Source organism: Triticum urartu, chromosome 7A, assembly GCF_056163025.1.
Source record: "Triticum urartu cultivar PI428250 chromosome 7A, HENAU_Tu73, whole genome shotgun sequence".
In the NCBI taxonomy this organism is placed as follows: Eukaryota; Viridiplantae; Streptophyta; class Magnoliopsida; order Poales; family Poaceae; genus Triticum; species Triticum urartu.
This window is the reverse complement of record NC_141879.1, coordinates 449249243-449273941: the sequence shown is the minus strand read 5'-3', so window position 1 is coordinate 449273941 and position 24699 is coordinate 449249243. Positions and strand designations below refer to the sequence as shown.

The following is a 24699-nucleotide window of genomic DNA, read 5'->3' as shown; positions in this document are numbered from 1 at the left end:
TGATAGTGTGATCAAAGCATATGGTTTTATACAGACTTTTGGAGAAGCCTGTATTTACAAGAAAGTGAGTGGGAGCTCTGTAGCATTTCTAATATTATATGTGGATGACATATTGTTGATTGGAAATGATATAGAATTTCTGGATAGCATAAAAGGATACTTGAATAAGATTTTTTCAATGAAAGACCTCGGTGAAGCTGCTTATATATTGTGCATCAAGATCTATAGAGATAGATCACGACGCTTAATTGGACTTTCACAAAGCACATACCTTGATAAAGTTTTGAAGAAGTTCAAAATGGATCAGTCAAAGAAAGGGTTCTTGCCTGTGTTACAAGGTGTGAAGTTGAGTAAGACTCAAAACCCGACCACAGCAGAAGATAGAGAGAGAATGAAAGTCATTCCCTATGCCTCAGCCATATGTTCTATAAAGTATGCCACACTGTATACCATACCTATTGTGTACTTTGCCATGAGTTTGGCAAAGGGGTACAATAGTGATCCAGGAGTAGATCACTGGACAACGGTCAAAATTATCCTTGGAAGACTAAGGAGATATTTCTTGATTATGGAGGTGATAAAGAGTTCATCGTAAAGAGTTATGTCGATGCAAGCTTTGACACCGATCTGGATGACTCTGAGTCTCAATCTGGATACTTATTGAAAGTGGGAGCAATTAGCTAGAGTAGCTCCATGCAGAGCATTGTAAACATAGAAATTTGCAAAATACATACGGATCTGAATGTGACAGACCCGTTGACTAAACTTCTCTCACAAGCAAAACATGATCACACCTTAGTACTCTTTGGGTGCTAATCACATAGCGATGTGAAATATATTATTGACTCTAGTAAACCCTTGGGGTGTTGGTCACATGGCGATGTGAACTATGGGTGTTAATCACATAAAGATGTGAACTATTGGTGTTAAATCACATGGCGATGTGAACTAGATTATTGACTCTAGTGCAGGTGGGAGACTGAAGGAAATATGCCCTAGAGGCAATAATAAAGTTGTTATTTTATATTTCCTTATATCATGATAAATGTTTATTATTCATGCTAGAATTGTATTAACCGGAAACTTGATACATGTGTGAATACATAGACAAAACAAAGTGTCCCTAGTATGCCTCTACTAGACTAGCTCGTTAATCAAAGATAAGTTTCCTGATAATAGACATGTGTTGTCATTTGATAAACAAGATCACATCATGGACATGACCCATCCGTTAGCTTAGCATAATGATCGTTAAGTTTTATTGCTATTGCTTTCTTCATGACTTATACATATTCCTTTGACTATGAGATTATGCAACTCCCAGATACCGGAGGAATACCTTGTGTGCTATCAAACGTCACAACGTAACTGGGTGATTATAAAGATGCTCTACAAGTATCTCTGAAGGTATTTGTTGGGTTGGCGTAGATCAAGATTAGGATTTGTCACTCCAAGTATCACACAGGTATCTCTGGGCCCTCTCGGTAATGCACATCATAATAAACCTTGCAAGCAATGTAACTAATGAGTTAGTTACGGGATGATGCATTACGGAACGAGTAAAGAGACTTGCCGGTAACGATATTGAACTAGGTATGAAGATACTGATGATTGAATCTCGAGCAAGTAACATACCGACAACAAAGGAATAACATATGTTGTCATTACGGGTTGACCGATAAAGATCTTCGTAGAATATGTAGGAACCAATATGAGCATCCAGGTTCCTCTATTGGTTATTGCTCAGAGATGTGTCTCGGTCATGTCTACATAGTTCTGGAACCTGTAGGGTCCGCACGCTTAACGTTCGATGATGATTTGTATTATGAATTATGTGTTTTGGTGACCAAAGATTGTTCGGAGTCCCGGGTGAGATCACGGACATGATGAGGAGTCTCGAAATGGTCGAGAGGTAAAGATTGATATATTGGAAGGTAATATTCGGACGCCGGAAGAGTTCCGGAGTGTATCGGGTACATACCGGAGTATCGGAGGGGTTACCGAAACCCCCCGGGGAAAGATATGGGCCATATGGGCCATAGGAGGGAGGCTAACCAGCCCATAAGGGGTTGGTGCGCCCCCACAAGGGAGGAGGCCGAATTCGTTTAGGGAAGGGGCGCCACCCACCATTTCCTTCTCCTACTCCCTCTCCTTCCCCCTTTCCACCTCCATGAGAAGGAAAAGAGGTGGGGCCGAATCCTACTAGTACTAGGAGTCCTAGTAGGACCCCCCCTTTTGGCGCGCCCCTAGGGTCGGCCTCCTCCCTCTCCCTCCTTTATATACAGGGGCAGGGGGCACCCCAAAGCACAAAAATTATTCTTAGCCGTGTGCGGTGCCCCCCTCCATAGTTTACTCCTCCGGTCATAGTGTCGTAGTGCTTAGGCGAAGCCCTGCGCGTATCACATCACCATGCCATCATGCTGACGAAACTCTCCCTCGACCCTCTGCTGGATCAAGAGTTCGAGGGACGTCATCGAGCTGAACGTGTGCTAAACTCGGAGGTGCCGTACGTTCGGTACTTGATCAGTTGGATCGCAAAGACATTCGACTATATCAACCGCGTTAACCTAACGCTTCCGCTTTCGGTCTACGAGGGTACGTGGACACACTCTCCCCTCTCGTTGCTATGCATCTCCTAGATAGATCGTGCGTGATCGTAGGAATTTTTTTGAAATTGCATGCTACGTTCCCCAACACGCTATTCCTCCGTAGTCCGCAATACTTAGCGGTAGTACCGCCGCTAAGAATGGTAGTATCGTTCCAGAGGCACTACCTTCTCTGTGATCCGCTCACTTGCACACTACAACTGGAACTACTACACTAGGCGATAATACCGCTCCCCCGAGCGGTAGTACCGCTTGAGTGCAAAATGTGGGCAGATAACGGTTGGAATCTTCCCAACTATAAAGGGGTCTTCTTCCCCAAGATGACCTACCTCTTATCCCTTTGTTCCATTGTTGCGCCCTAAAGCTTATTTTTGCCCGATCTCTGCCTAGCCATCAAATCTTGTTGATTCTCTAGGGTTTGCTTGAGAGGGCCTCGATCTACATTTCACGAAGCGATATTTGATTGCCCCCACTAATCCCTTGCGGATCTTGTTACTCTAGGATGTTTGGGCACCCTAGACGGAAGAGGTCACCTCAGAGCCCCCAATTCAACTGTGGAGATTGCCCCGACCTTGTTTGTAGAGGTTCGGTCGACGCCTTCAAGGGCACCACTAGTGGAATCACGACATCTTGAATTGTGCGAGGGCCCGAGGAGAATATGGTGACCCTAGTGGTTTCTTGGGGAGCATTGTGCCTCCACACCTGCCCAACGGAGACGTACTCCCCCTAACAGGAAGGAACTTTGGTAACACATCCTCGTCTACATCAACTCCACTTGTGGTTACTTATCACATTTACTTTGTGCAAGCTTATATTTGTGCCGTATCTTGTGCTTGCTTGTGTTGTTGTTGTTGAACTCATCATATAGGTTGTCCACCTAATTGCATATCTAGACAACCTATTTGTTGCTAACTCTAATTTGTTAAAAAGAGCTAAATGTTGGCTTCCTAGATATTGGCAATGCCAAATGTTGGCATCCAACCAATTATGCTCAATATTTGGTAGTTGCCTATTCATCAGTCAACCATATAGATCCTTTCAACCACACAACTCATGGCACTGTCGGAAGCAAGAGGGTGACCAGGTATGCTTGTATCTCACCCTGTGCGTTCGGTTTATTCGGTTTACATGGTTCGATTTATACGGTTTTTCAGTTTGTACGGTATTAATACTTCGGTAAATATGGTATGAAATTAAAATACGGTTCGGTTTCGGTATATACCAAATTATTTCGGTATGGTTTTGGTATATACCATAAAAACCAAATTGACGCAAATTTGGAAATGACGTAATAATAATTAGCAAATTTATGACTCAAAACACATACTATTCTACACAAATAGTATATGACTATATATATAAGTATATATGCATGCATTGATTCATCTGTTGATGGTTATGGACGTGCTTGGCATTTTAAAAATAGAAAAATGACTATGTTACAAGAAAAAATTACGTGCTTAGTAGTGCATTTGACTCATGTACAAGAAAAATGACAACTTGTATGGTTGTTCATCTCAAGAAATATAAATTTATTTTTTACTTCGGTTTATTCGGTTAACCGTTCGGTTTTCTGGTATATACCATAAAACCAAGTTCAAATCGGTATGAAAAGTTCATACCGTACCGAAACCAGAAACCATAAAAACCATAAAATTGGTTCGGTTCGATTTATTTTCGGTATGGTTTTTCGGTTCGGTTTTTAAATGCACAGAGTGACTTGTATCTCTGAATTACATGCATTGACAATGGTACAATATAAATTTAAACACATGACTTTACATCGTTAATTTAACAAGCAAAACATGTATAATGTGTAAAAAAAATCTTCAGGCATTTCATCTGACAATTCTTTTAATTTTTTCACTATTCAATTCAAAGATTAAAAAAACCTTGTGCAGGAGTAGCTCCTACCACTAGGCATGGGAATCAAATCTACCTGGTGCGGCATCCCGATGGATCTCGCCGGACCTATCAGTCGGCGCCACCGCGCCACGTTAATCCCCCCTGCACCTCACCTACTCCTATCTTTTCTTACAACCACACAGAAAAACCCGAACCTAAAACTAACCAAACAAATAAAAAAAGGCCCATCTGGGCCCACATGTCATCGCGTACAGCGCCCGCCCCAGTCTATCTCCAACACTACCTTAAAAAAAAAGTCTATCTCCAACACAAGTCGTCTAAAAATCTGCGAAAAGAAACCGAAAATAGAAACCAAGCAAAAAGGTTGGCGGAAAAGTCTCCCACCCTTACGCGGCGACGGCGGTGGCGACGCCGACGGCGAGCTAGGTTGCCGCGGCACCGATGTCTCTCCCTCCGACCGACGGCGGCGACGATTGGTTCCTCGACTGCGGCATCCTCGAGGACCTCCCGGCCGCTGCCTGCGGCGCTTTCCCGTGGGACGCATCCGTCTCCTCGTCCAATCCAAGGTCAGCCCGGCGCTCCCCGCTGCACAGCTCTTCTGGTCCAGAGATTCTTTGTCTCCAATTGATTTTAGAGACGCGATTTCATGTATTGGGTTCTACGGCTATGATTGCAGAGGATTTGTAGATTTAGGGAATCCGGCCGCGAGATGGCTGGATTTGTAGAGATTATTGCGCGCTCTCTGGGTACTTTATGCATAACTCGTCGAGGCAGCTGTTTTATCTGGATCCTAGGGCTTCCGATCAATTGTTTTTGCAAAGGCTTCTGATGGATTATTGGTCATAATAGATGTGCTGAGGTTGTTTCAGTTCGTGGAATAGATCGGTTACTGTGGGTAGGGTGGACTATTTTGGCATCTGACATGTTATTATGTTGCTGTGAGCCTGCGAGGCATGGCTGTGGAGAATAGATAGACTTATTCACGCAGGCCGAGGGGGGAATCTTCCTTCGATGCAAGGAGAGTATGATATGATGGGTTTACCTGCCATAACGATTCAGTATACCTGACTCTTGATGCACAGATATGTTAATGCTGTTTGCTTGGAAATGGACGAACCTGGATTGTTTTTGTATCAGGATGACTTCCAATTCTGGGTGGGGGGTCGGGGTCAAATCTAGAGTTCTGTACAAGTATGGTAATGTATAGACTAAGAGTTTCTAATTTGTGCAGTAAGACAGTAGGACCAGTTTGCTGAGTAGGTTATATAGCACATATTACATACAGAAAATAGACCAAGATACACAATTATACAATAGCTGGATTTGGGTAGATTTTCTTTGGGGTCATCTAGATGTTCTTTGCTGCATCAGTATCCATTTTATAATTGCAAAAACTTCGATGCAATGACTTATTTGTGATTGCGTGGAGATTGTGATACAATCCTCATTTCTGATGAAGAACTCCATCTTCCCATACATAAACTAAATTGTTTCTGACAAAGAATTCCATCTTCCCATACGTAAACTAAATTGTACCAAACGAATCTGGTTCGTCTTTTAAGAATGATTAGTTCCGTTTGACATTATGCGGAATAAGATCATTTGGACTTTTGCGGTTGTTCAGTTAAGTATAAATAACTATGAAGTTAATTTAAGTTCATATACCAAGGGGTCTAAGCTTTAATTTCCTTATTTAAGCATCTGTCTGTTGAGTACTATCATATTTTTATTATACTACTTGCTCGTTCCTTTGAGTTACTTTCCCTCTTTATTTTTACAGTGCGGAAGTAGGCAGCCATGTGAACAAGTTAGATCTCCCCAAGGATTCCGGCAGCAATAAACGGTAAGGCAGCTGTTTTAATTTACAGTAGATCATGCTTATTAGACCATTGATCACGAGATCTGTAATTGGGAATCTATTGCTTGCAGCTTAAGGTCAGAGCCCTGTGGTAGGCCGACATCTAAGGCTTGTAGGGAAAAAGTGAGAAGAGACAAGCTGAATGACAGGTACATCACACGTTAAGTTTGCTAGTTCTAGATGGAAGAGTTCTCCTTAGATTTTCAATAACTCTTACTATTGATAGGTTCCTTGAATTGGGTACTACATTGGATCCTGGTAAGCCAGTAAAAGCTGACAAAGCTGCTATCCTAAGTGATGCGACTCGCATGGTTACTCAGCTTCGTGCTGAAGCGCAGCAGCTAAAGGATACTAATGGAAGTCTAGAAGACAAGATTAAAGAGTTGAAGGTGAGGCAACCTTACTTGGGCTCAGTTTGTGGTTGCTGAACTGTGCCGTGCTGAACTTCTTCTATAATCTGCTGTAGAAAAATACACACAAAAGCAAGGAAAAGTTGGTTAGCCAAACGCAAAAATAGGGGAAAACTAGTTGGAGAAGTTAGATTATCATAATCCACCTCAATCCGAAAGGCAGCCTTACACACACAATCTTCTACAATCGAAATGCGTATGAATATTGAGCTTTTTAATATCTGTTAACATGAAGACCACACATTGTATTTTCTTGAGAAGAAAACATCATTTCTAGGGGACTTGCGTTAAGAGCTATTCCCCCCGTAAAGAAATATCAGAGCGTTTATAGATCACTAAAGTAGTGATCTAAACGCTCTTATATTTCTTTACAGAGGGAGTATTTCTCTGTCCCGCTGATCTGTCCAGTATTTTTTTAGTGTTAAGTCTGGTAAATTGTTATCCGATCATATTCCAAGCCTTTGCTATATGCGCATGTGGTTTATGCCTATGTATGCCATTCTAGTTTGGCTCATGGAACACATTTCTGGTTACCATTCACTAATGTAGTTGTTCCCACGATACTACTCCCTTTGTAACAAAATATAGGACGTTTTTTGTAGCCAACTACACCAAAAACGTCTTATATTTCGTCACCGAGGGAGTAGAAGATATTTGGTTCATGAGCAGTGGCGCAAATGTAAACGTGATCAAGTTACACTGTCACTGTAAACAGTATGGGTGAAAATTGAAACTTGTTTGATTACTATGAACTGTAACATTAACCGATTACAGTTCTAGGAAAGATCATTCAACGGTTTTCTGGCGGTGGCCGACGGTGGCGCTCCACGTGACCTTGCCGGTGCATGCTCCAGCCAGCAGGGTAGATGCAATCATGAAAGCCTAACTGGCGGGCGGACTGGCCTTTGTAGCCAGCAAGCCGCCATGCATAGCGCTTGAGCGACGAGCGAGCGTGAGCTCAACCACGAGGCAGCGAGGCACTAGCTGCCTTCCCCTTTGGTTCCGACGTTAGAGCAACTGAAGTGCAGTATGGCCCCAATCCCTGGCAGCCGGTGACAGCAGCCACCCACTCCCAGCCGCTGGCCACATGATAACCCACCCCAACATGCTCTGGTGTGGCCAGCCGTGCAGGCGTGCTGCTGCAGGATGGCAGACGACAGCGCCGACTTGGGCTCCCGTTGTGCTTCCTTGACTTCTTCTCCCATGCGGTCATGATGTGCAACATCTGGTGATCCGGTCATGGCTTTCACGCCTCCGACACCGTATTCCTCCACACTCGTCCGCCTACACCTCCTAGCCTGCAGATGGCCATTGTTTTCACTAGGCGGGGATCGCCGCGGGGGCAGCCACCCGCCGAGATCAGGGACGGGAAAATTGGCCCAGATGTTGTAGGCGTGGGTAGGGATCCGGGTGCATGAAGGCAGCAGCACTCTACACGGAGAGGAACACGAAGAAGAAAGCACTATGGGGAAAAACAAGGCTCACGCGAGAATGTAACGTTTTCCGATACCCCCAAACATTCGGCGTAATCAGTTTTGTAGTGGGCTGGATGTGATGCCTTGGTATCCAATTACGGACTGATCAAACCAAACAGAATCTATTGTTATCTGCTCCCAACGTTAATTGATTACATTACAATTCAACCAACCAAACACGTCCCTAATGTTATGGCCAGGAAATAATAAATCAGTAGTCAGATTGAGCTGACCACAAACCGCATAGCTGGTTACTTATTTGGTATACTGCATATTGTTGTGGAGCACAGTGCATATGTTGTTCAGGCAAGTCATTTTTTATTATGATAAATGAACTTTCTGTGAAATTCATGCTATGGCCCAAGTGACTGATCTGTATTGCGTCTGTAATGATGTAGTATATTCCATGACCATTTTTCCTGTAAATTCCAGGCAGAGAAGGATGAACTTCGTGATGAGAAGCAGAAGCTGAAACTAGAGAAAGAGACATTAGAGCACCAGATGAAACTTTTGACAGCAACTCCAGCCTATATGCCTCATCCTACTATGATGCCCTCCCCGTTCGCTCAGGCTCCGATGGCTCCCTTCCATGCACAGGCACAAGCTCTAGGACAGAAACTGATGATGCCCTTTGTTGGTTACCCAGGATATCCGATGTGGCAGTTGATGCCGCCCTCTGAAGTCGACACCTCAAAGGACAGCGAAGCATGCCCGCCTGTTGCGTGATATGCTTGGACCGCTTAAATCGCATGAACTCATGGTAACCTAAAACAGCATAGTTGTTTGATCCATTGGTTGCGCATAGTCTCTCTGATTCAGATTAACTATTGTTCTCATGCGGTAGTTTTTGTTGATGAGGAGAATGCTGGCATTTGTGCGCTCTATAGAGTCTACTACCCTTCGTCCACTGTATAATACATTTTTTCTGGAGAAAGAAAGAATGCTCGTTCTTGTTCTGATCTCTGTATAGAAACGAATAACAATTCGAATGGCATGCTTTCCTTTTCTAACTACTACTAAATTTCATTTCTTTCTGCCATGTTACAAATGAATGAACTGGTATCAGACTTGCCATAGAAGAGAAATACAAAGATATATGAAGGTAGTGTCAAAAAGAAGAGAAATACGAAGCAGCACCGGGGTATCTCCCCCCGTGGGCTCATCGTTCTTCATTCCTTAGGATCCAAGTAGTACATATCTTGCACTAAATGATTGTATTCTTTCAAAATTTATTGGCCCACGCCTGTAGCTGCCGACGGTTACAAAACATTTCCGATTGTCGAACTGTGACGATAGGCTGCTTACGGTGAACCTACATATGAAAATCATATTTTATGTTCTAAAATTTATGGAAAAACAGTCGTCAATATATATACATATAAGCTATTACTAGCAAGAGAGCCCGTCCGTTCCAACAGAAGAAAATAATACCACATGCTCCTACCCAATAGCCATGATTGAAGATCCCAATAGGTCCATGTGCATCCTATCTGTGTTGTCGTTTATCTTTTTTCCCGCCCTCGTCGATGATAGTGTAAGTGCTGACACAATCATAACGTGTTTGATGCTCAATCCTAAAATATCTCTCCTCTAGATAAAATGAGAAATCTTCTTTTTTTCTCTCTCTCTCTCTCGGTTTTGTGGAGGCGTGCATGCATGATTATAGTTGGTTTCTTTCGTGTCTAATCTGATTTTGTTGAGGTGTTGATTTCCAATCCGGATCTACACTCGTACGAAAGAAATGAATTGTGCGCTATTGATTAAGGTTGCACTTTAAATAGCAATTTAAAACATTTAACAACTAAAACAACATCATATTTAGATTCTACATTTTTTCTAACCAATTTTCGTATATAACATGTCAAAATTGAAGTTAAGTTTTAAAAGATGTTGGTATTTTCGCAAGCATTTGTATCTGTAAAAAAAACATCATTTTACAGATGGACATCAAGTTGATTATCCAAAAATATTAGACAGTTTTCTACAAAAAGCAAAACATCTTCCAGACTCACTTAAAACATGATTGTAGGTTGATTAAACAAAAATCAAGTGTTTTTTTTTTGCAAAAAGCGAACCATTTTCTAGTCATCTAATATAGAACCACAGATTGACTTTGTCAGGGGATTTTGTGCAAAAAAATTCGACGATTGTGTTGCAATGGGAGAAAAAATACAGACGCTGTCAAGGATATACCCCGCGGTATGACCCGGCCGGATATATGACCCGACCGGACTTGGCGTTTCATTGGCAACCCGCCGGAAGATTAGCGACTCATGTGTCTGGCGGTTCACTGGTGTGACGACTCACGAGCCTGAAGACTCATTGGTGACCCGGCGAGTGTTTCAGATGGATGACAAGGCCCAAGGCCCAGAAGGCCGGCTCATGTTATGATGGGCCGGCTTAAGAGGAAGACATAAGGAATATTCTTCTACAAGGAAGCATGACTAGGACTCCATTTGTAAATAATGTAATCCTAATCCTACTAGGACTAGTCATGTAACCCGTCCCTTCAACCTATATAAGGAGGGGCAGAGCTCCCCAAAGAGAGAGGGGTAACAAGAAACAATCTCTAAGGCTAGACACAAAGGAGAAGCCGGCTTATGTGCCGACTCTCTCATGAGCATAATGAGATCTAGCTACAAACAACATGTAGGTCTATTACCGGATGATGTTTCCCGGGGCCCGAAGCTGTCTAAATCCTTGTCCTTGTGCGTTGATCCGCCCTGCGCCTCTCATCCCGATCAACCTCTCTCAAGCTACCACAAAGATGCACTGGCCTCACGACTAAGTCCTCACACTAGGACATCTGCCGTGACAATTCCACGACAGTTGGTGCCCACCGTGGGGCTCGCGCACGGTGGTGTTGAGTTCTTGGAGGGATCTCTTTAAGAATCGAGAAGTTCGTGATGTGCTGGAGGAAAAAGAGCCGGTGCAAAAGAATATACATCGTCTCCGTGGCAAGCTGTCAGAGTGACATACGAGATTGAGATTAAAAGAATTAGGGTTTTGTGTTTTACACGCCGCCAACAGAAGATTTGTTTCGCTGAGTCCTGCAATCTGTTAGGTCAAAGTTTCCATCGAAACGGACAAAAGATTTCCGCTGTCCGATCCGCTGAGTACCGTAAATTGCTGCGGCTGGATTACAGGCTCAAGTCCCAAGGCTGCTTAGTGCTGCTAGTTCACGTGGATATACAAAGACTAGTAAGCTTGCACGTGCAACGCACGTCTCAGCTAATACATTTTTGAGAGATACATCTACTCCCAATCAAATACTACCATATGCTTATAGTTCTTGATGCTAGTGTAAGAAAATGACAACAACAAAAAACAACCAATGTAACATTCTTCAAAAGTAACAATTACAATATGGTGGCTTAAGTTCAGTTTGATCAATCTGTACACTCTATTTTTCTTTCTTCTAAAACAGCATATAGCTTTCTCAAGAGAGGACCACAAGTACGATGTACCACAGATGCTTCTTATCATCGACCCCTCTCCATGAGACTTGGATCTCATATTAAGCTTAAGACAACCAGCTTTGCTCTATAATAGTAGTACAGGGGCTTTGCTACAGCTACGGGAAGTTTTAACGGAAAGTTGTTACGGAGATGAGGTGGAGACTTAGCATTCATCATGATTTTGGGCCCGCTGCTAAAATCAGAGAGCGAGAATCAATGAGATTAGAACACCTCATCCCGTAACCTCCGTCTGTAGGCTGAGCCCCGTAAGTCTAGCATTTTTGGTAGTACAGCCACAGTTACTTTGGCTACATGCGCTATAGATGCTAAGGCTGAAGCGACCATGCAAGCAAAATACATGCTTGCCTCGTCTCATCCAATATACTTTTGTTGTTATGCAGGCAATAAACTCCCAAAACACAAGTATGAATATGAATCGACACAAATGGCAATCGAGACCCACTATCAGTCTCATTGACCAGAAGGGATGCATGATTGATGCTATCTTCCGACACAAATGGCTGCCCGTGCCAGCGCACGGAATAAAAATATGTTTTTACATGGAATAAATATGTTTTTTAAGAATAAAATTTGTGCTGCTACTTTTGAAATGATGATGTTTGTAGGATAATTGCAACCAACAAAGGTGTTCGACAGCAGTTTCTTCAATTTGTGAATGCAAGCGTCATACAAATGTCGTCTTTAGATTAAGACTCAATCAAAAACAGTAATTTCCTTATTTCATATTTTCACAACTCTTTTTATTTAAGTCATGCGTCTCCTCAATCATTTATATCCAGTACCGGATCTTCTTCAACTCAAGTATTTTCATATACCCCAGATTCAACACTCAACATAAGGCCAGAAGAACCACCTTCTCCATCTTCTCTTCTACCCTCCTACTCCACATGCGCCACCCCACATTGCTTCAGTTGAAATGGAAGACGGTCAATAAGTTGTCTTGATTAGATCCACCTGAGGAGCTTGAACCACAATAGATCCACCCGAGCAACTTTGATATATTTGCTTTGCAGCTGTCATGTATCCTGATTTTGGACCTGATCTGTACTGTAATTAGAAGCATGTATCATCTAACAAAATGCCAATAAATCACAAAGTAAAAAAACTAAATTCTAGAAGAAATATAACTGGGAAACTGATTAAAAGATAAAGACTATTCTAGTTACATTGCATTGTGTACGGCAAGCTTAAGCTATTTGATCTCCCACTGATTGATTGGAGCAAAGAGCCTCTATTCACATACTAAGCCATCTGATCCATAACTGATCAATTGACCATGATTTAAAATTACAAATACTGGAAGCACTATTACCCCTGTAGCTTAGCAGGATGAACAAAAAAGGACAACAAATAGACAATGTCACTAAGGGGAAACATTAGTACTAAGAAGGCAATCGACACAAGATGGGGGAATGGATTTAGACCTCGTTGGAACTAAACAACCTGACGAGGCAACGTTGAAGGTCGATCCCTCTTTCCACTTAAACATGCAACCATAGTCCAACCAAATTCTAGTGATGTGGCCGATATAATATTTCAAACATTTTACTTGAGTTGGTAAAAAGTAAATGAAAGACCAAAACACTGGTCAGGCCCTATACTCAACTGATAATGCCAGGCTAACACTTCCGCCAACACAAAGGAAGTTCTAGCTCGTACAGGTGAGCATGCACTACAAGCCTACAAAATATACTTGCATCTCAGGTTTTAAAAGTTTTCGTTGAACCTTTTGCTCCCATATCCTATGCTACTTTTTAGGCCTTAAGGGACTATACTAATTGGCATTTACTACTTCCTCCGATCCATAATAAATGTCGCCGTTTTGAACTAAGGTTGAACACCTTAGTTCAAAGCTGCGACACTTATATTTGGATCGGAGGGAGCACAAACTAAGGGTAAAAGGAAATCTACAAAATTGTAACCAGCTAGTGTTGTACTGCAACCTTTAGTATAGATACCTGAACACAAAGGGAAAAAAATGGAAATTAGTAGACATATATCACATCATCATAAAATTTACTTGGAAGTGACCAATATTGCTTAAACATCTCAACTAAATCAAAGCTTGAGAAGCAAAAGTTCATCTCCTCGATGCCTTCATCATAGAGGAGGTCACACATCTGCACTTTGCAAACCAACCATAAAAATTCAGATCCAGTAGAGGGAAGCCAACTAATGAGATGAGGGTGATGGTTAGTTGTGGGGTCGACAATCCGGTGAGGGTTCGGTGACTGCCAGCGGCAAGGCCAGGAGACAGCGCCGTGGTGATCGTGGAGCCCGCAGGTCTGAGCCGCCATGCCTGTCCATCGGACCCATGCACAGCTGCAGGATTTGGAGAGCGAGTGGCCGACTGGCCGCGACAGCGCTACCAGAGAGCACTTCATGGTCAAGACTAAAGCAACCTCATCCTCCCAAATCATTTTTCCACTAATTTTACAAAGACACAGATGATTCAGGTATTTATATGTATAGTTTTTCTAGAACTATTTGACATTTGGAAAATTATTATTCATGCGGGTGCACGTATGAATTTCTCCTATGCAGCTTGCTAGTTTTCTTCACCACCCAATTCCATTACCACTGAATCCGATCAGAAAAATAACAAGCTCACTAAATTGAATGCAGTGTGTATCAACATAATAACTCGTTAACATATAGCTCTGTGATCTCCAAAAATGAATGTAGACATTCAGTTATAAATGCTGCATTTCTTTTAGTTCTTTCAAGAGACCGGCAGAAACATTGCCTTTGAATTACAAAAATAGAGTATGTTTAACAGTCATTTACATGTTTATTTCGTTGTAGTGGCAACCCAATGGGAGAACCTTTTCCGTACTTACACATTCAACTCGCGCTTTTTAACAAAAGGACATTCACTAAATGAAAAGGAAATAATTGACGAAACAAATGTTGTGGTTAATTACCTGAAGCATACTACACATACTTAAATGTAAATGTGTTTGTCAACAGATTGTGCCACATATTTAGTCAAATCTAGATTGCAATGCACCCCTTCATTTTGTCCTCAATAATAACTTGATCTGCATGAAAGCATCCAAATTGAGAACAAACAAAGGATACGTAAAAAGACATTTAAATATGTGGAACAAGTCTCCGCGCTACAACAAAGGTGAACAAGTGCCCATCTGCCAAAAAAACAATAAATCCTTTGGTCAAAATTGTATTAATAACAGCCACAATGTAACATTGTCTCCTGCTGTTGATCCTGGTCGCATGCCTGCACTCGGTCCTAGCCTCCTTCATGCTGCAGTTAAGAGAGGAAAAACAAGTGAGAGAAAGAGGGCATGGGAGAGATGGGGGTATGTCCTAAATCGATCAATCTCTACGAGTAAGTGTTAATCTCTCTCTCTAATCAGCTTGGGGGACTCTGAAATTTCATATGCATATATATATAGGGATTTATGCTTCTATTGTAATTGGATCGCGTAGATGTTAGACGGGAACAATTCATAATGCAGAAAACGAATCGGTGGGTTGAAGAAATGACCTTGGGCTTGAAGATAAGAGCGATGGAGGGCAGGGCGGCCAGTAGGGAGGAGACATGTGGCGAAGGGCGGCTCCGGTGGCGGCGACCTGCGGCGAAGGGTGGCTCCAGGGCGGCGTCTGGGGAACCTGCGGGCCGCGTCGAAGGGCGGCTCCGGGGCGGCGGCTCGGCGACCTGCGGGCCACGGCGAAGGGCGGCTCCGGGGCGGGTCGAGCGCGACGGACGGGCTCGACGGCGGCTCCCGTGACGAAGGGGATCCCGCGGGGAAGGGCGTGGCGGGCGGCTCCGGAGGAATGGAGGAGCGGCGGGAGGCTCGGGAGGAGCGGCGAGGAACGGGCAGAGGGCGAACGGCAGGGGAGGAGGAGCAGGGGCGGGAGGTCGAGGTCGTGCGAGAGGACGTGGGGGCGTGCGTTGTTTGTTTTTTTCTGAATGGCGGGGCAGTTTTATCGATGGATGGCTTGAAGCGTTAAACACTGGATGCGTGGTTTGTTGCGTCAAACATCGAAGCATTAAGAGCCATTAGATCTTATTGATGAATGGATTTGATTGTTTGGTTCTTCGTTCTTTTTTCTTTTTATAAGGGTAGTAGATAAATCAAGTGGAGATCAAAAGCTAGCACTGGTCCGTGTATATCCTTCCAAATGTACGGAGCTATTGAAACCGTTTTTTCTACGACCAAGGCTACACCCTGGGGGTCGGACAAGTCAACGCCATGGACTAATATTTTGGTTTGGCAAGAATACGAGGTTAAATCAATCACGACCCGGAGGAGGAAACAATGCTGCTTGCCCAATCACACTTTGCTTTCCTCTGCGGCCGTTCTGCGTCTGCCGCAGTTTCTTCTCAGCCTCCGTGCTGTGAGCCGCCGTGGCCTCAAGCCGCCCGACCACCTGAGATGTTCAAGAAGCTGAATTGCCAACTCCACTCTGCAAATCACGGTTTGCGCCTCTCGTGAGTCACCGCGGCTGACTCGTGCCCAGACTCTGGCTCCGAGTGGCTTTCGCTCCGACTTGGCCTCGCTACGGCATATCCTCGCCTCGTTGAACCGCCAACCGAAGAGCCGCCCGTTCGCCTCCGAATTGACTCGCCAGCTTGCCTTTTGTTGCGGTCCCGGTGATCTCGCCAGCCTCCGCGAGATGCCTTGCCGCCGCCTCCTCCTCGAGCTGCCGGCCGTCGTTGTTACCTCGGAACCGCTCGCTAGTCCGTGTCACCTCTGCGGCTTCAAATGCCTCGCCTCGACGACCGCCCTCGAATCACCCTCATGGTCGTCACTTGCCGTTCGTGCGAGCTCCCGCCTGCCTCTGTTCTTTGGCCTCATGCTGAGCCGGCCGCCGTCGAGCCGCACCTGCAAGCAGGGACGGAGCCAGGATTTGAGCATGGGGGGGAGATTCCCCCCCCCCCTCCGCCCCCCTCTTTTATGTTAACCCTCTTTACACCAATTTCTTAACAAAATTAACCCCCCCTTTTAAAGTCATAACAGTCTGTTTGGTAGTTTAAAGAAAAGGGAATGGAATTTTTTAAGAGGGAGTTTGTTGGGTGATTAGGCTTGGAAAGTGGACTGTTAGTCCCAGTCTCATGTTTGGCTACTGTTGGGAATTGCTTGTAGGAATTTAATAGAAAAAATAATTCCTCTGTTTAGTTCGCGAGTCAAACAAATAGAAGATGCTGAGGACACGTTTGTTTACGTACAAAATTGAACCAGCCCTTGTTTGGCGCAACAAACAAACTGTTTTTTGTTTGCTAATTCCCATTCCCTGGCTGAATTACCAGCCCTCCCCTGGGAAGAGATTAGCGGGAGTTCACCCCCTCAACTCCCCATCCCTTTTCTTTCTCAATTCCCATACCCACCAACCATACAAGTGATTTTTAGTTTCCCACCCTCTCAATTCCCATTCCCTACTCCAACTTCCCCTAAACCAAACAGGCTGTAAGAGAAAAAATAGATAGCAAATCTGAGCACTAATAGAAATACAACGACATAAGAGATGTAGATTTGTGAAATTTTATAGTGGCATAATTTTTGGATTAGGAGTTTGCGTATCAATAAATATTGGTCCGGCTATTACCTTTTCTTGGAATCCTCAAATTTATCATTTCCTCTAAAGAGACATAGAAATTATAAATGTTTGGAATTAAATCACTGTTGCTTACCTCATGACATTAATAAAAATCTTTAGACTTAGTTTGGATTAGGCTGCTCCCCTTCCCTAGGTTGCATGTCGTTTGCAGTGGCATCATGCTTCGATGATTGAGAGCTTGAATCAATTCCGCTTTCTTCCTCTTCATGTCTACTGTCCACAAGCACAAATAAAAAACATAAAACGTATAATTGATTTTTAATGCCTATAGTCTGTATGACTATTTCTATAATTTGTGAAGGCACGAACTAACCTAATTTGAACATAAACTACCTTTTTCCCCTCATGTTTTTGCCGCTCATCAATGCGTTAAGCCTTCCGGCAACGTGTCCGTGGTCCGTAGATCGACGCCTCCTTGTCTGGGCGTCCCCTTCCCTTCTCCGCTTATCGGTGGCGGCGCGGACGCGCGATGGGAATGATTCGATCACAGCAATCCCTGGCGGCGCGACCGTGCGATGGAAAGATCCGATCGCAGAAGTCCCTGACGGCTTGGAAACGAAGAAGTTAGCAGTCATATGTGCGTGCGTAGGTCCACGATGACCTTTTTCCAAGCCGATATGGCTGCTAATATAATTTTATTAGCCCACTGCAACTAAGATCCACGATGGCCTGCTTAGCATTCTTAGCATTGGGCTGTACATGGGCTCGGGCTTCACGTTAATTAAAAGGCTGAAGAGGGATAGGGGGGGCGAAGCCATCACGATTAAGTGCACACGCAAGAAAGATCAGCGAATAAGTCATACCTGTCAAGGGACGAGGCGATCGTTGGGGGGTGGTCTAGCCCCCCCTCGTCCCCCCCTGCATCCGTCCCTGCCTGCAAGCTGCCCTCGCCGTGGCCATGGCTCGCCTCCACGCCCGCCGCTGTACAACACCGTCTCGACACTTGGACTCGCGCCCGAGCCGCCGGCTCACTACTACAAGTCGCCGCTCTTCCGCACCGTTACCGCGCCCTGCCGGTTTGCTGCTCGCCTCCGGCCCTCTGCTACGACTCCGAGCTGATGTGAGCCGCCACTTGCTGCACTGACTCTGCTGCAAATTAGCGTGGCCTCGAGCCCAGCCTCGTGTCGCCTCCGTCGGTAAGCCGGCCTACCGGGCTGCATCTCTGACCCGTCACGCTGAACCGTTTCGCCGACGCGAGTGCCTGCGCCGGACACTTCCACTGTTGCTGCCTCGTTTCACCTTCGTTCCGAGCCGCTATTTCTGGTGAGCCACCGTTTATTTTACAGACAGCCACAAACAGAAGCTCCACGGATGTTCAATCACCCGAGGAATTGCAAAGGAGAATAAAAATGTGTGGTGCGGCCGGTCACATGACCAATCAAGATTGACTTGGTCAATGGCGGGACAATTACTGAAGATGTGAAGCAAATTGGATTAAAATTGTTGGCCAAATCAACCAAAGTAGTACGCATGTGAGAACAAGGTTTGATGGATTCCTATAATCCTCCAAGTGAACGCCCCTTGAACTATTACAACTGCTGCGTACACATGGATTCCAAAGAAGGATTTAAATATTAAAAGTATATTGCTGTGGCCTAGCACGAGTTATTTGTCAAGCGTATGCGTGATCTGTCAAAGCTTCTAAGCCCAACATGACCCGGAGGGTCCGTTCAGATCATCCAGCTCCGATTCTGCTGCAAGTCGCACTCCGCCGCCACGGGCCGGTTTGCGCCGCCGCCGCTGGTTCTGTCGCGCCACAGCTGGTCTTGCGCCCCTGCGCTGAGCCGCCGGCTACTACTACTGCAGTATTAAGTATACTACTGATAGTACAGATGTTCTGCTATAAAGAAAAGAGCAAAAGGGGCGTGACACTGTTGCCACCGTGGCATCACAGTAAGCCGGCTACTACTACACGAGAGGTTAAGGCTACAGTCAAGACGTCGTCTACAAGCGTCCAAATAAATAAATAAATCAGGTGTTGTTTCTCTAATATATTTCCTTAGTACACTTTAATTACTCCGAGCGCAACTACTCTGCTCTATGATATTTTTTATGCATGATAATCATTTACTATAAAGGGGCATTATACCGTGGATACGGAGCGCATGGCATCATCAATTTGCACTATCGATTCATTCGACCGTGCTCGCGGCCGACTCAACCGTCTGCGCCCACGGCCGGCTCATCTATCTACATGGTTTAAGATGTCGCGGCCGACTCACGCGTCCGCTCCGTCTTCTAAATGTCGCGGTTGACTCCTGCATATGTATCAACAAATCAGAGCCACGTCTGCTCACACAAGTTGTCCAATGAACATATGTGAGCTGCTCCTGCTGGGTTGAGCCGCCGGGGCTACGTTGAGCCGCCGGGGTTATATTGAGTCGCCGGTTTGCCCGAGCCGCCTCTGTCATGTTGAATGGATCATCCATCATCCGAACAAAACAGGTGAAATCCATCTAAATCTATTTTTGACACATTATTTTTTGTCAAAGAACAATTACTTTGCCCTGTAACATTTTTACACAGGATACATTTTTTATGCCATCATAACGCGGATACGGAGTGCATGCACTAGCATTCGTCCATGCCACGCTGCTCGATAGACATGCGTGCAAGCCGCCGTTCCCGCGGTCCAGTCTGCATGAACTCGTTAGGACCACGCAAATTGCCCAATAAGCGCGCACAGGCCGCCGTCCCCCGCAGTCCGGTTTTACATCAACGCGTCGGCCAACTCGTCCGTCTGCGTCGTCTTACAACGCCACGAATGACTCGCCCGTCCACCCGCGAGACCGGTTCATGGATCCACGCCAGCTTACAACACGGAGGGCAACTTGCTCGTCCGCACCGGCTTACAACGCCGTGACCGGTTCATCTTTCTGCCCCTACGGTCGATTCACCCGTGATGGATTTCAGTGATCATCAACTTCACGGTGAATAGTTTCCGGCCTAACATATCAGGACGGGGTTATTATATCATTGCGCTGTTGAAGGACTCATACCAGTTTATATCACGGTCAAATTTGGAGAGTCTCAAGCCAGCTCCTCGAGTAGTCTTAAGACTCGGGGGCTACAATGACATGACTCGGAAACTCCGGGTCATTGGAGGGAATGATAACCTGGTTCCGGAGGACACCGCCATATTGATGAAAATTTAAAGGCCGTTAGAAAATTGTCGGTTCAAAATAAAGATTTCGGTTTAAAATCCGGTTCAAGAGACATCTCTCTCCCGCAAAGCTTTGAAGCTCTCAAATCCGGTTCAAACATCCGGCTCAAGGTAAATTTGTCTCTTACAAAGCTTTTAAGCTCTCAAATCCGGTTCAAACATCCGGCTCAAGGACAATCTGTCTCCCACAAAGTTTTGAAGCTTTCAAATCCGGTTTAAAGTTCCGGTTCAAAAAGAATTAATCTCTCGCAAGATTCGAGTTCTCAGAAAAATTAAAGGTTGCCAAAGAGAACTTGCTGCCATGATGCGCGGTTCAAACATGGGTATCCTGCCTTACGGCTTACCTTATTATGGTCACTGGGGAATTCATGCTCAACTGTCGGTACCCTCTTGATCGGCGCGATGCCAAAATTTATATGGTCACTTGGGGGCTTCCTGTTCAAACATAGGTCGTATTGAAACCAAAGAGAACATAGCTGTCAGTACCCTCTTGATCGTCACACTGCCAAACTCACTAGGGGGCTTCTTGATCGTATTCGAATCATAGATTAACCCCTTTTGGGTCTGACTTGGATCGTATTCGAATCAGGGTCGTTAAAAACCTCTCAAGGTCATTTGGGGGCTTCCTGTTCAAACATAGGTCGTATTCGAACCAAAGAGAACATAGCTGTCGGTACCCTCTTGATCGACGCAATGCCAAAGCCACTGGGGGCTACATGATCGTATTCGAATCCTAGCTTAACCCCTTTGGAACGGTTTACTGATCGTATTCGAATAAGAAACCTCGATTTTTATTTGGTTTAAGTTTTTGCAAACAATCTTTGGTTTTTTCTTGAGACTTTTTTGTCCAGATCTAAGTATAAGTGTGGTTTCGTTTAAACCCGGCTTGGCTTTGGACAATAAGTTGCCAGCATGTGACAATCATCATATATTTGGAAGTTTTGGCTTCTAAGGATTGGGTTATCACCCTTACTGCACAGGTCATGTAAACCGGCAGTGCAAATTCAATATCACAATGGTTATATGTGGGATATTATGACCCGCCCTGGCTTTTGACGTTACGTCGCCAGGGCATATGTTGTTTAAAATCTATGCAGGATTTACAGAGCTATGACTTACATAAATGATTAAGTTCCAGCCCATCATCAAAGATTGAAATTGGTGTCTCAAAAGGGTTATCAATTCTTGATTTTCTCAAAGGCTATAAGCCGCCGAGTTACAAAAATTCCGGTTTACAATTGAGGCGTATTAAATCGTCATCGGCCAAGAGCCGCCGGGTATTTAAACTCCAGGTTTACTTATCAAAAGATGAGGTATTCAAAGTCGCTTTGGCGCAATGGCTATTATTTTATCAATGGATATGATTTATTCTACAATGGAAGGAATAGTCCCGAGTCATTGCAGGCTTACAACCCGACACTTGGGGGCTACATTATTTAAATTGAGATTACATTAAATATGCAAGTCCCATGTCACTGCCAGCATGCACCATGGCACTTGTGGGCTAATGTAAAGTCATTTTTTGTTTAATTTATTGAAGACCCGACTCATCACATTGTAATGAGCCGACCCTTGGGGGCTACCAATTACTCCTGTCAAAAAAATTCAAGGTACACAAGCCTCAGTCCATTATATTGAAAGATCCACTATTCAATTGGTAGAGTACAAAGCTCTTAATTTTGTGGACGTGGGTTCAAGCCCCATGATGGAGATTATATTATATGATGTTATTATCAATAAATTATATACAAAGTCCCAGCTCAGTATTATCTTACTAAGCCGGCCCTTGGGGGCTACATGTTTGTTCTTCAAGTTTACATGGTTATATCTACAAAGTCCCTGCTCATTATTGCATAATGACCCGGCCCTTGGGGGCTACACTGGTTGAAGTTTTCATGAGCATAAGGCAATTACAAGTCCCAGGTTGCTGCAAGCATGACAACCCGGCACTTGGGGGCTACAAGTGATATGCATATAAGGGAGAAAAAAAATCTTCAAATTCTTAGTTTGGAGTAGACCAGATTAACCCGGTGTCTGCAACAATCAGGACCCGACATCATTTATTTATAACACGTCAATTTTGGCAATCATAAATCGGCAAGATCTACATCTTTAAGCCGGCTGAATATCAGTTGAAAATTTCAATATTTTTGTCAAGTCAGAGCATTGAAGGCCGACTCAAATGGATTATTTCTTATAATATTTCTCTACAAGAGCCAATATCAGCAAATTGGTTATGAAGCTGGCCTATTGACCCGATTTTTTTTGCATTGGCAAGGTTTGGACATATCTGTTAAAAGAGATTTGCTATAAGATCTTGAGTATGCATCCAAGAGGAAATGACAAGGACTTAAAGATGACCAGGTGCCAGTTCAGGAAAATATTTAACCCGAAGCACAACCTATCAAGTTTGTTCTTGTGTTTATTTTACAGGATCAGTTTAACATGGATAAATACAAATTAAACTGGGGGCTAATGTCGGGGATATACCCCGCGGTATGACCCGGCCGGACTTGGCGTTTCATCGGCAACCCGCCGGAAGATTAGCGACTCATGTGTCTGGCGGTTCACTGGTGCGACGACTCACGAGCCTGAAGACTCATTGGTGACCAGGCGGGTGTTTCAGATGGATGACAAGGCCCAAGGCCCAGAAGGCCGGCTCATGTTATGGTGGGCCGGCTTAAGAGGAAGACATAAGGAATATTCTTCTACAAAGGAAGCATGACTAGGACTTCACTTGTAAATAATGCAATCCTAATCCTACTACGATTAGTCATGTAACCCGCCCCTTCAACCTATATAAGGAGGGGCAGGGCTCCCCAAAGAGAAAGGGGTAACAAGAAACAATCTCTAAGGCTAGACACAAAGGAGGAGCCGGCTTATGTGCCGACTCTCTCATGAGCATAATGAGATCTAGTCACAAACAACATGTAGGGCTATTATTGGATGATGTTTCCTGGGGCCCGAGCTGTCTAAATCCTTGTCTTGTGCGTTGATCCGCCCTGCGCCTCTCATCCCGATCAACCCCTCTCAAGCTACCACAAAGATGCGCTGGCCTCACGACTAAGTCCTCACACTAGGACATCTGTCGTGACAATTCCACGACACACGCCCCATCCTAATAACCATGACTGTTGACTGAAGACCCCAATGGGTTCACGTGCATCTCATCTGTGTTGCCGCTTGTCCTTTTCCCACCCTTGTCGAGGGTGTCCTCAGTGCTCACACAATCAGAACACATTTAAATGTGGTCAATCTTAAGGTGTATCTCTCTCCTGAATAAGATTCGAAATCTGTTTTATTTTTCCTCCCGGAGGTTTTGCTCAGGCGTGCATGCATAGTCATAGATGGTTTCTTTCTTCTCCAATTTGATATTGCTGAGGTGTTGATTCCCATCCGGATCTACACCGATACGAAAGAAAGACGAATCATGCGCTATGGTTAACATTGCACCCTAAATAACATTTAAAAATGTTTAACAGGTAAAACACCATCATATTCAGATTTTACACATTTTCAAGTCAATTTTCGTATATAACATGTTAACGTTGGAGTTAGGGTTTAAAAGATATGGATACTTTTAAAAACCATTTGAATATGCTCAAAAACATTATTTTCTAAATAAACTGTGGGTTGATTAACCAAAATATCAGAGGTTTTTCTACAAAATGCAAAACGTCTTCTGGACTCAATTAAAACATGGTCGTTGGTTGATTAACAAAAAAATCAGGGGGTTTTCTTCAAAAAGTGAAACATTTTTCTAGACATCTAAAATAGGACCGCAGGTTGATTTCGAAAAACAACAATAGATTTTGTGCAAAAAATGTAGCAGATGGACAAAAGCACTTTTCCCTTAATTAGTAGGTATAGATTCTGCTTACTTGTTGCTTTCTCATAATGTCAGTGTCCCAGGGTAAGTTCTCATATGATGAGGACATCAATATCATTGTTACACCCACAACCCCTGCTGCTATACACACTGGACCAATTACTAGAGCTCGCGCACGCCAATTAAATTATCAGGTACTTTCGTTTCTTCGTAATGATTTTAATGTTCATGAGAATATGATGCTATCTAAAATGGATACATTTGTCTTGTTTACAAATGAAGGGCCTAGCTTGGACAAAAAGGATGAGCATTGGAGCAAGATCAAGCATGGAGATGATGGCATGCGTAAGGGGAACAAGAACGAAGTTACAAGTGATGATTTCAGGATTTTGAAGCCACCATAATGAGTGCATGAAGCCTTGGACGAAAT

General features: G+C 44.1%; 1 protein-coding gene and 1 long non-coding RNA gene across 2 annotated transcripts; one reads left to right on the top strand and one right to left on the bottom strand.

Annotated features, from left to right (window-relative positions):
* Positions 1-4763: 4763 nt before the first annotated feature.
* On the top strand, positions 4764-9171 carry LOC125520049 (transcription factor ILR3). The gene is made up of 5 exons (XM_048684841.1): positions 4764-5038; positions 6253-6315; positions 6402-6479; positions 6557-6719; positions 8648-9171. The coding sequence occupies exons 1-5, from the start codon at positions 4914-4916 to the stop codon at positions 8939-8941; spliced, it is 723 nt and encodes a 240-aa protein (XP_048540798.1). The 5' UTR covers positions 4764-4913; the 3' UTR covers positions 8942-9171.
* Positions 9172-12322: 3151 nt separating this feature from the next.
* Positions 12323-17486, bottom strand: LOC125520191 (uncharacterized). Its single transcript, XR_007288521.2, has 2 exons — positions 15203-17486; positions 12323-14959 (listed from the first exon to the last, which is right to left on the bottom strand). It is a non-coding gene; the product is annotated as an uncharacterized LOC125520191 (long non-coding RNA).
* Positions 17487-24699: the final 7213 nt, after the last annotated feature.

Excerpts from the sequence above, each read along its gene's own strand:
- LOC125520049 (XM_048684841.1), top strand. The coding sequence starts at position 4,914 with ATGTCTCTCCCTCCGACCGACGGCGGCGACGATTGGTTCCTCGACTGC. Across the intron at positions 6,316-6,401 it reads GATTCCGGCAGCAATAAACG|CTTAAGGTCAGAGCCCTGTG; the intron begins GTAAGGCAGCTG and ends TATTGCTTGCAG. Across the intron at positions 6,720-8,647 it reads ACAAGATTAAAGAGTTGAAG|GCAGAGAAGGATGAACTTCG; the intron begins GTGAGGCAACCT and ends TGTAAATTCCAG.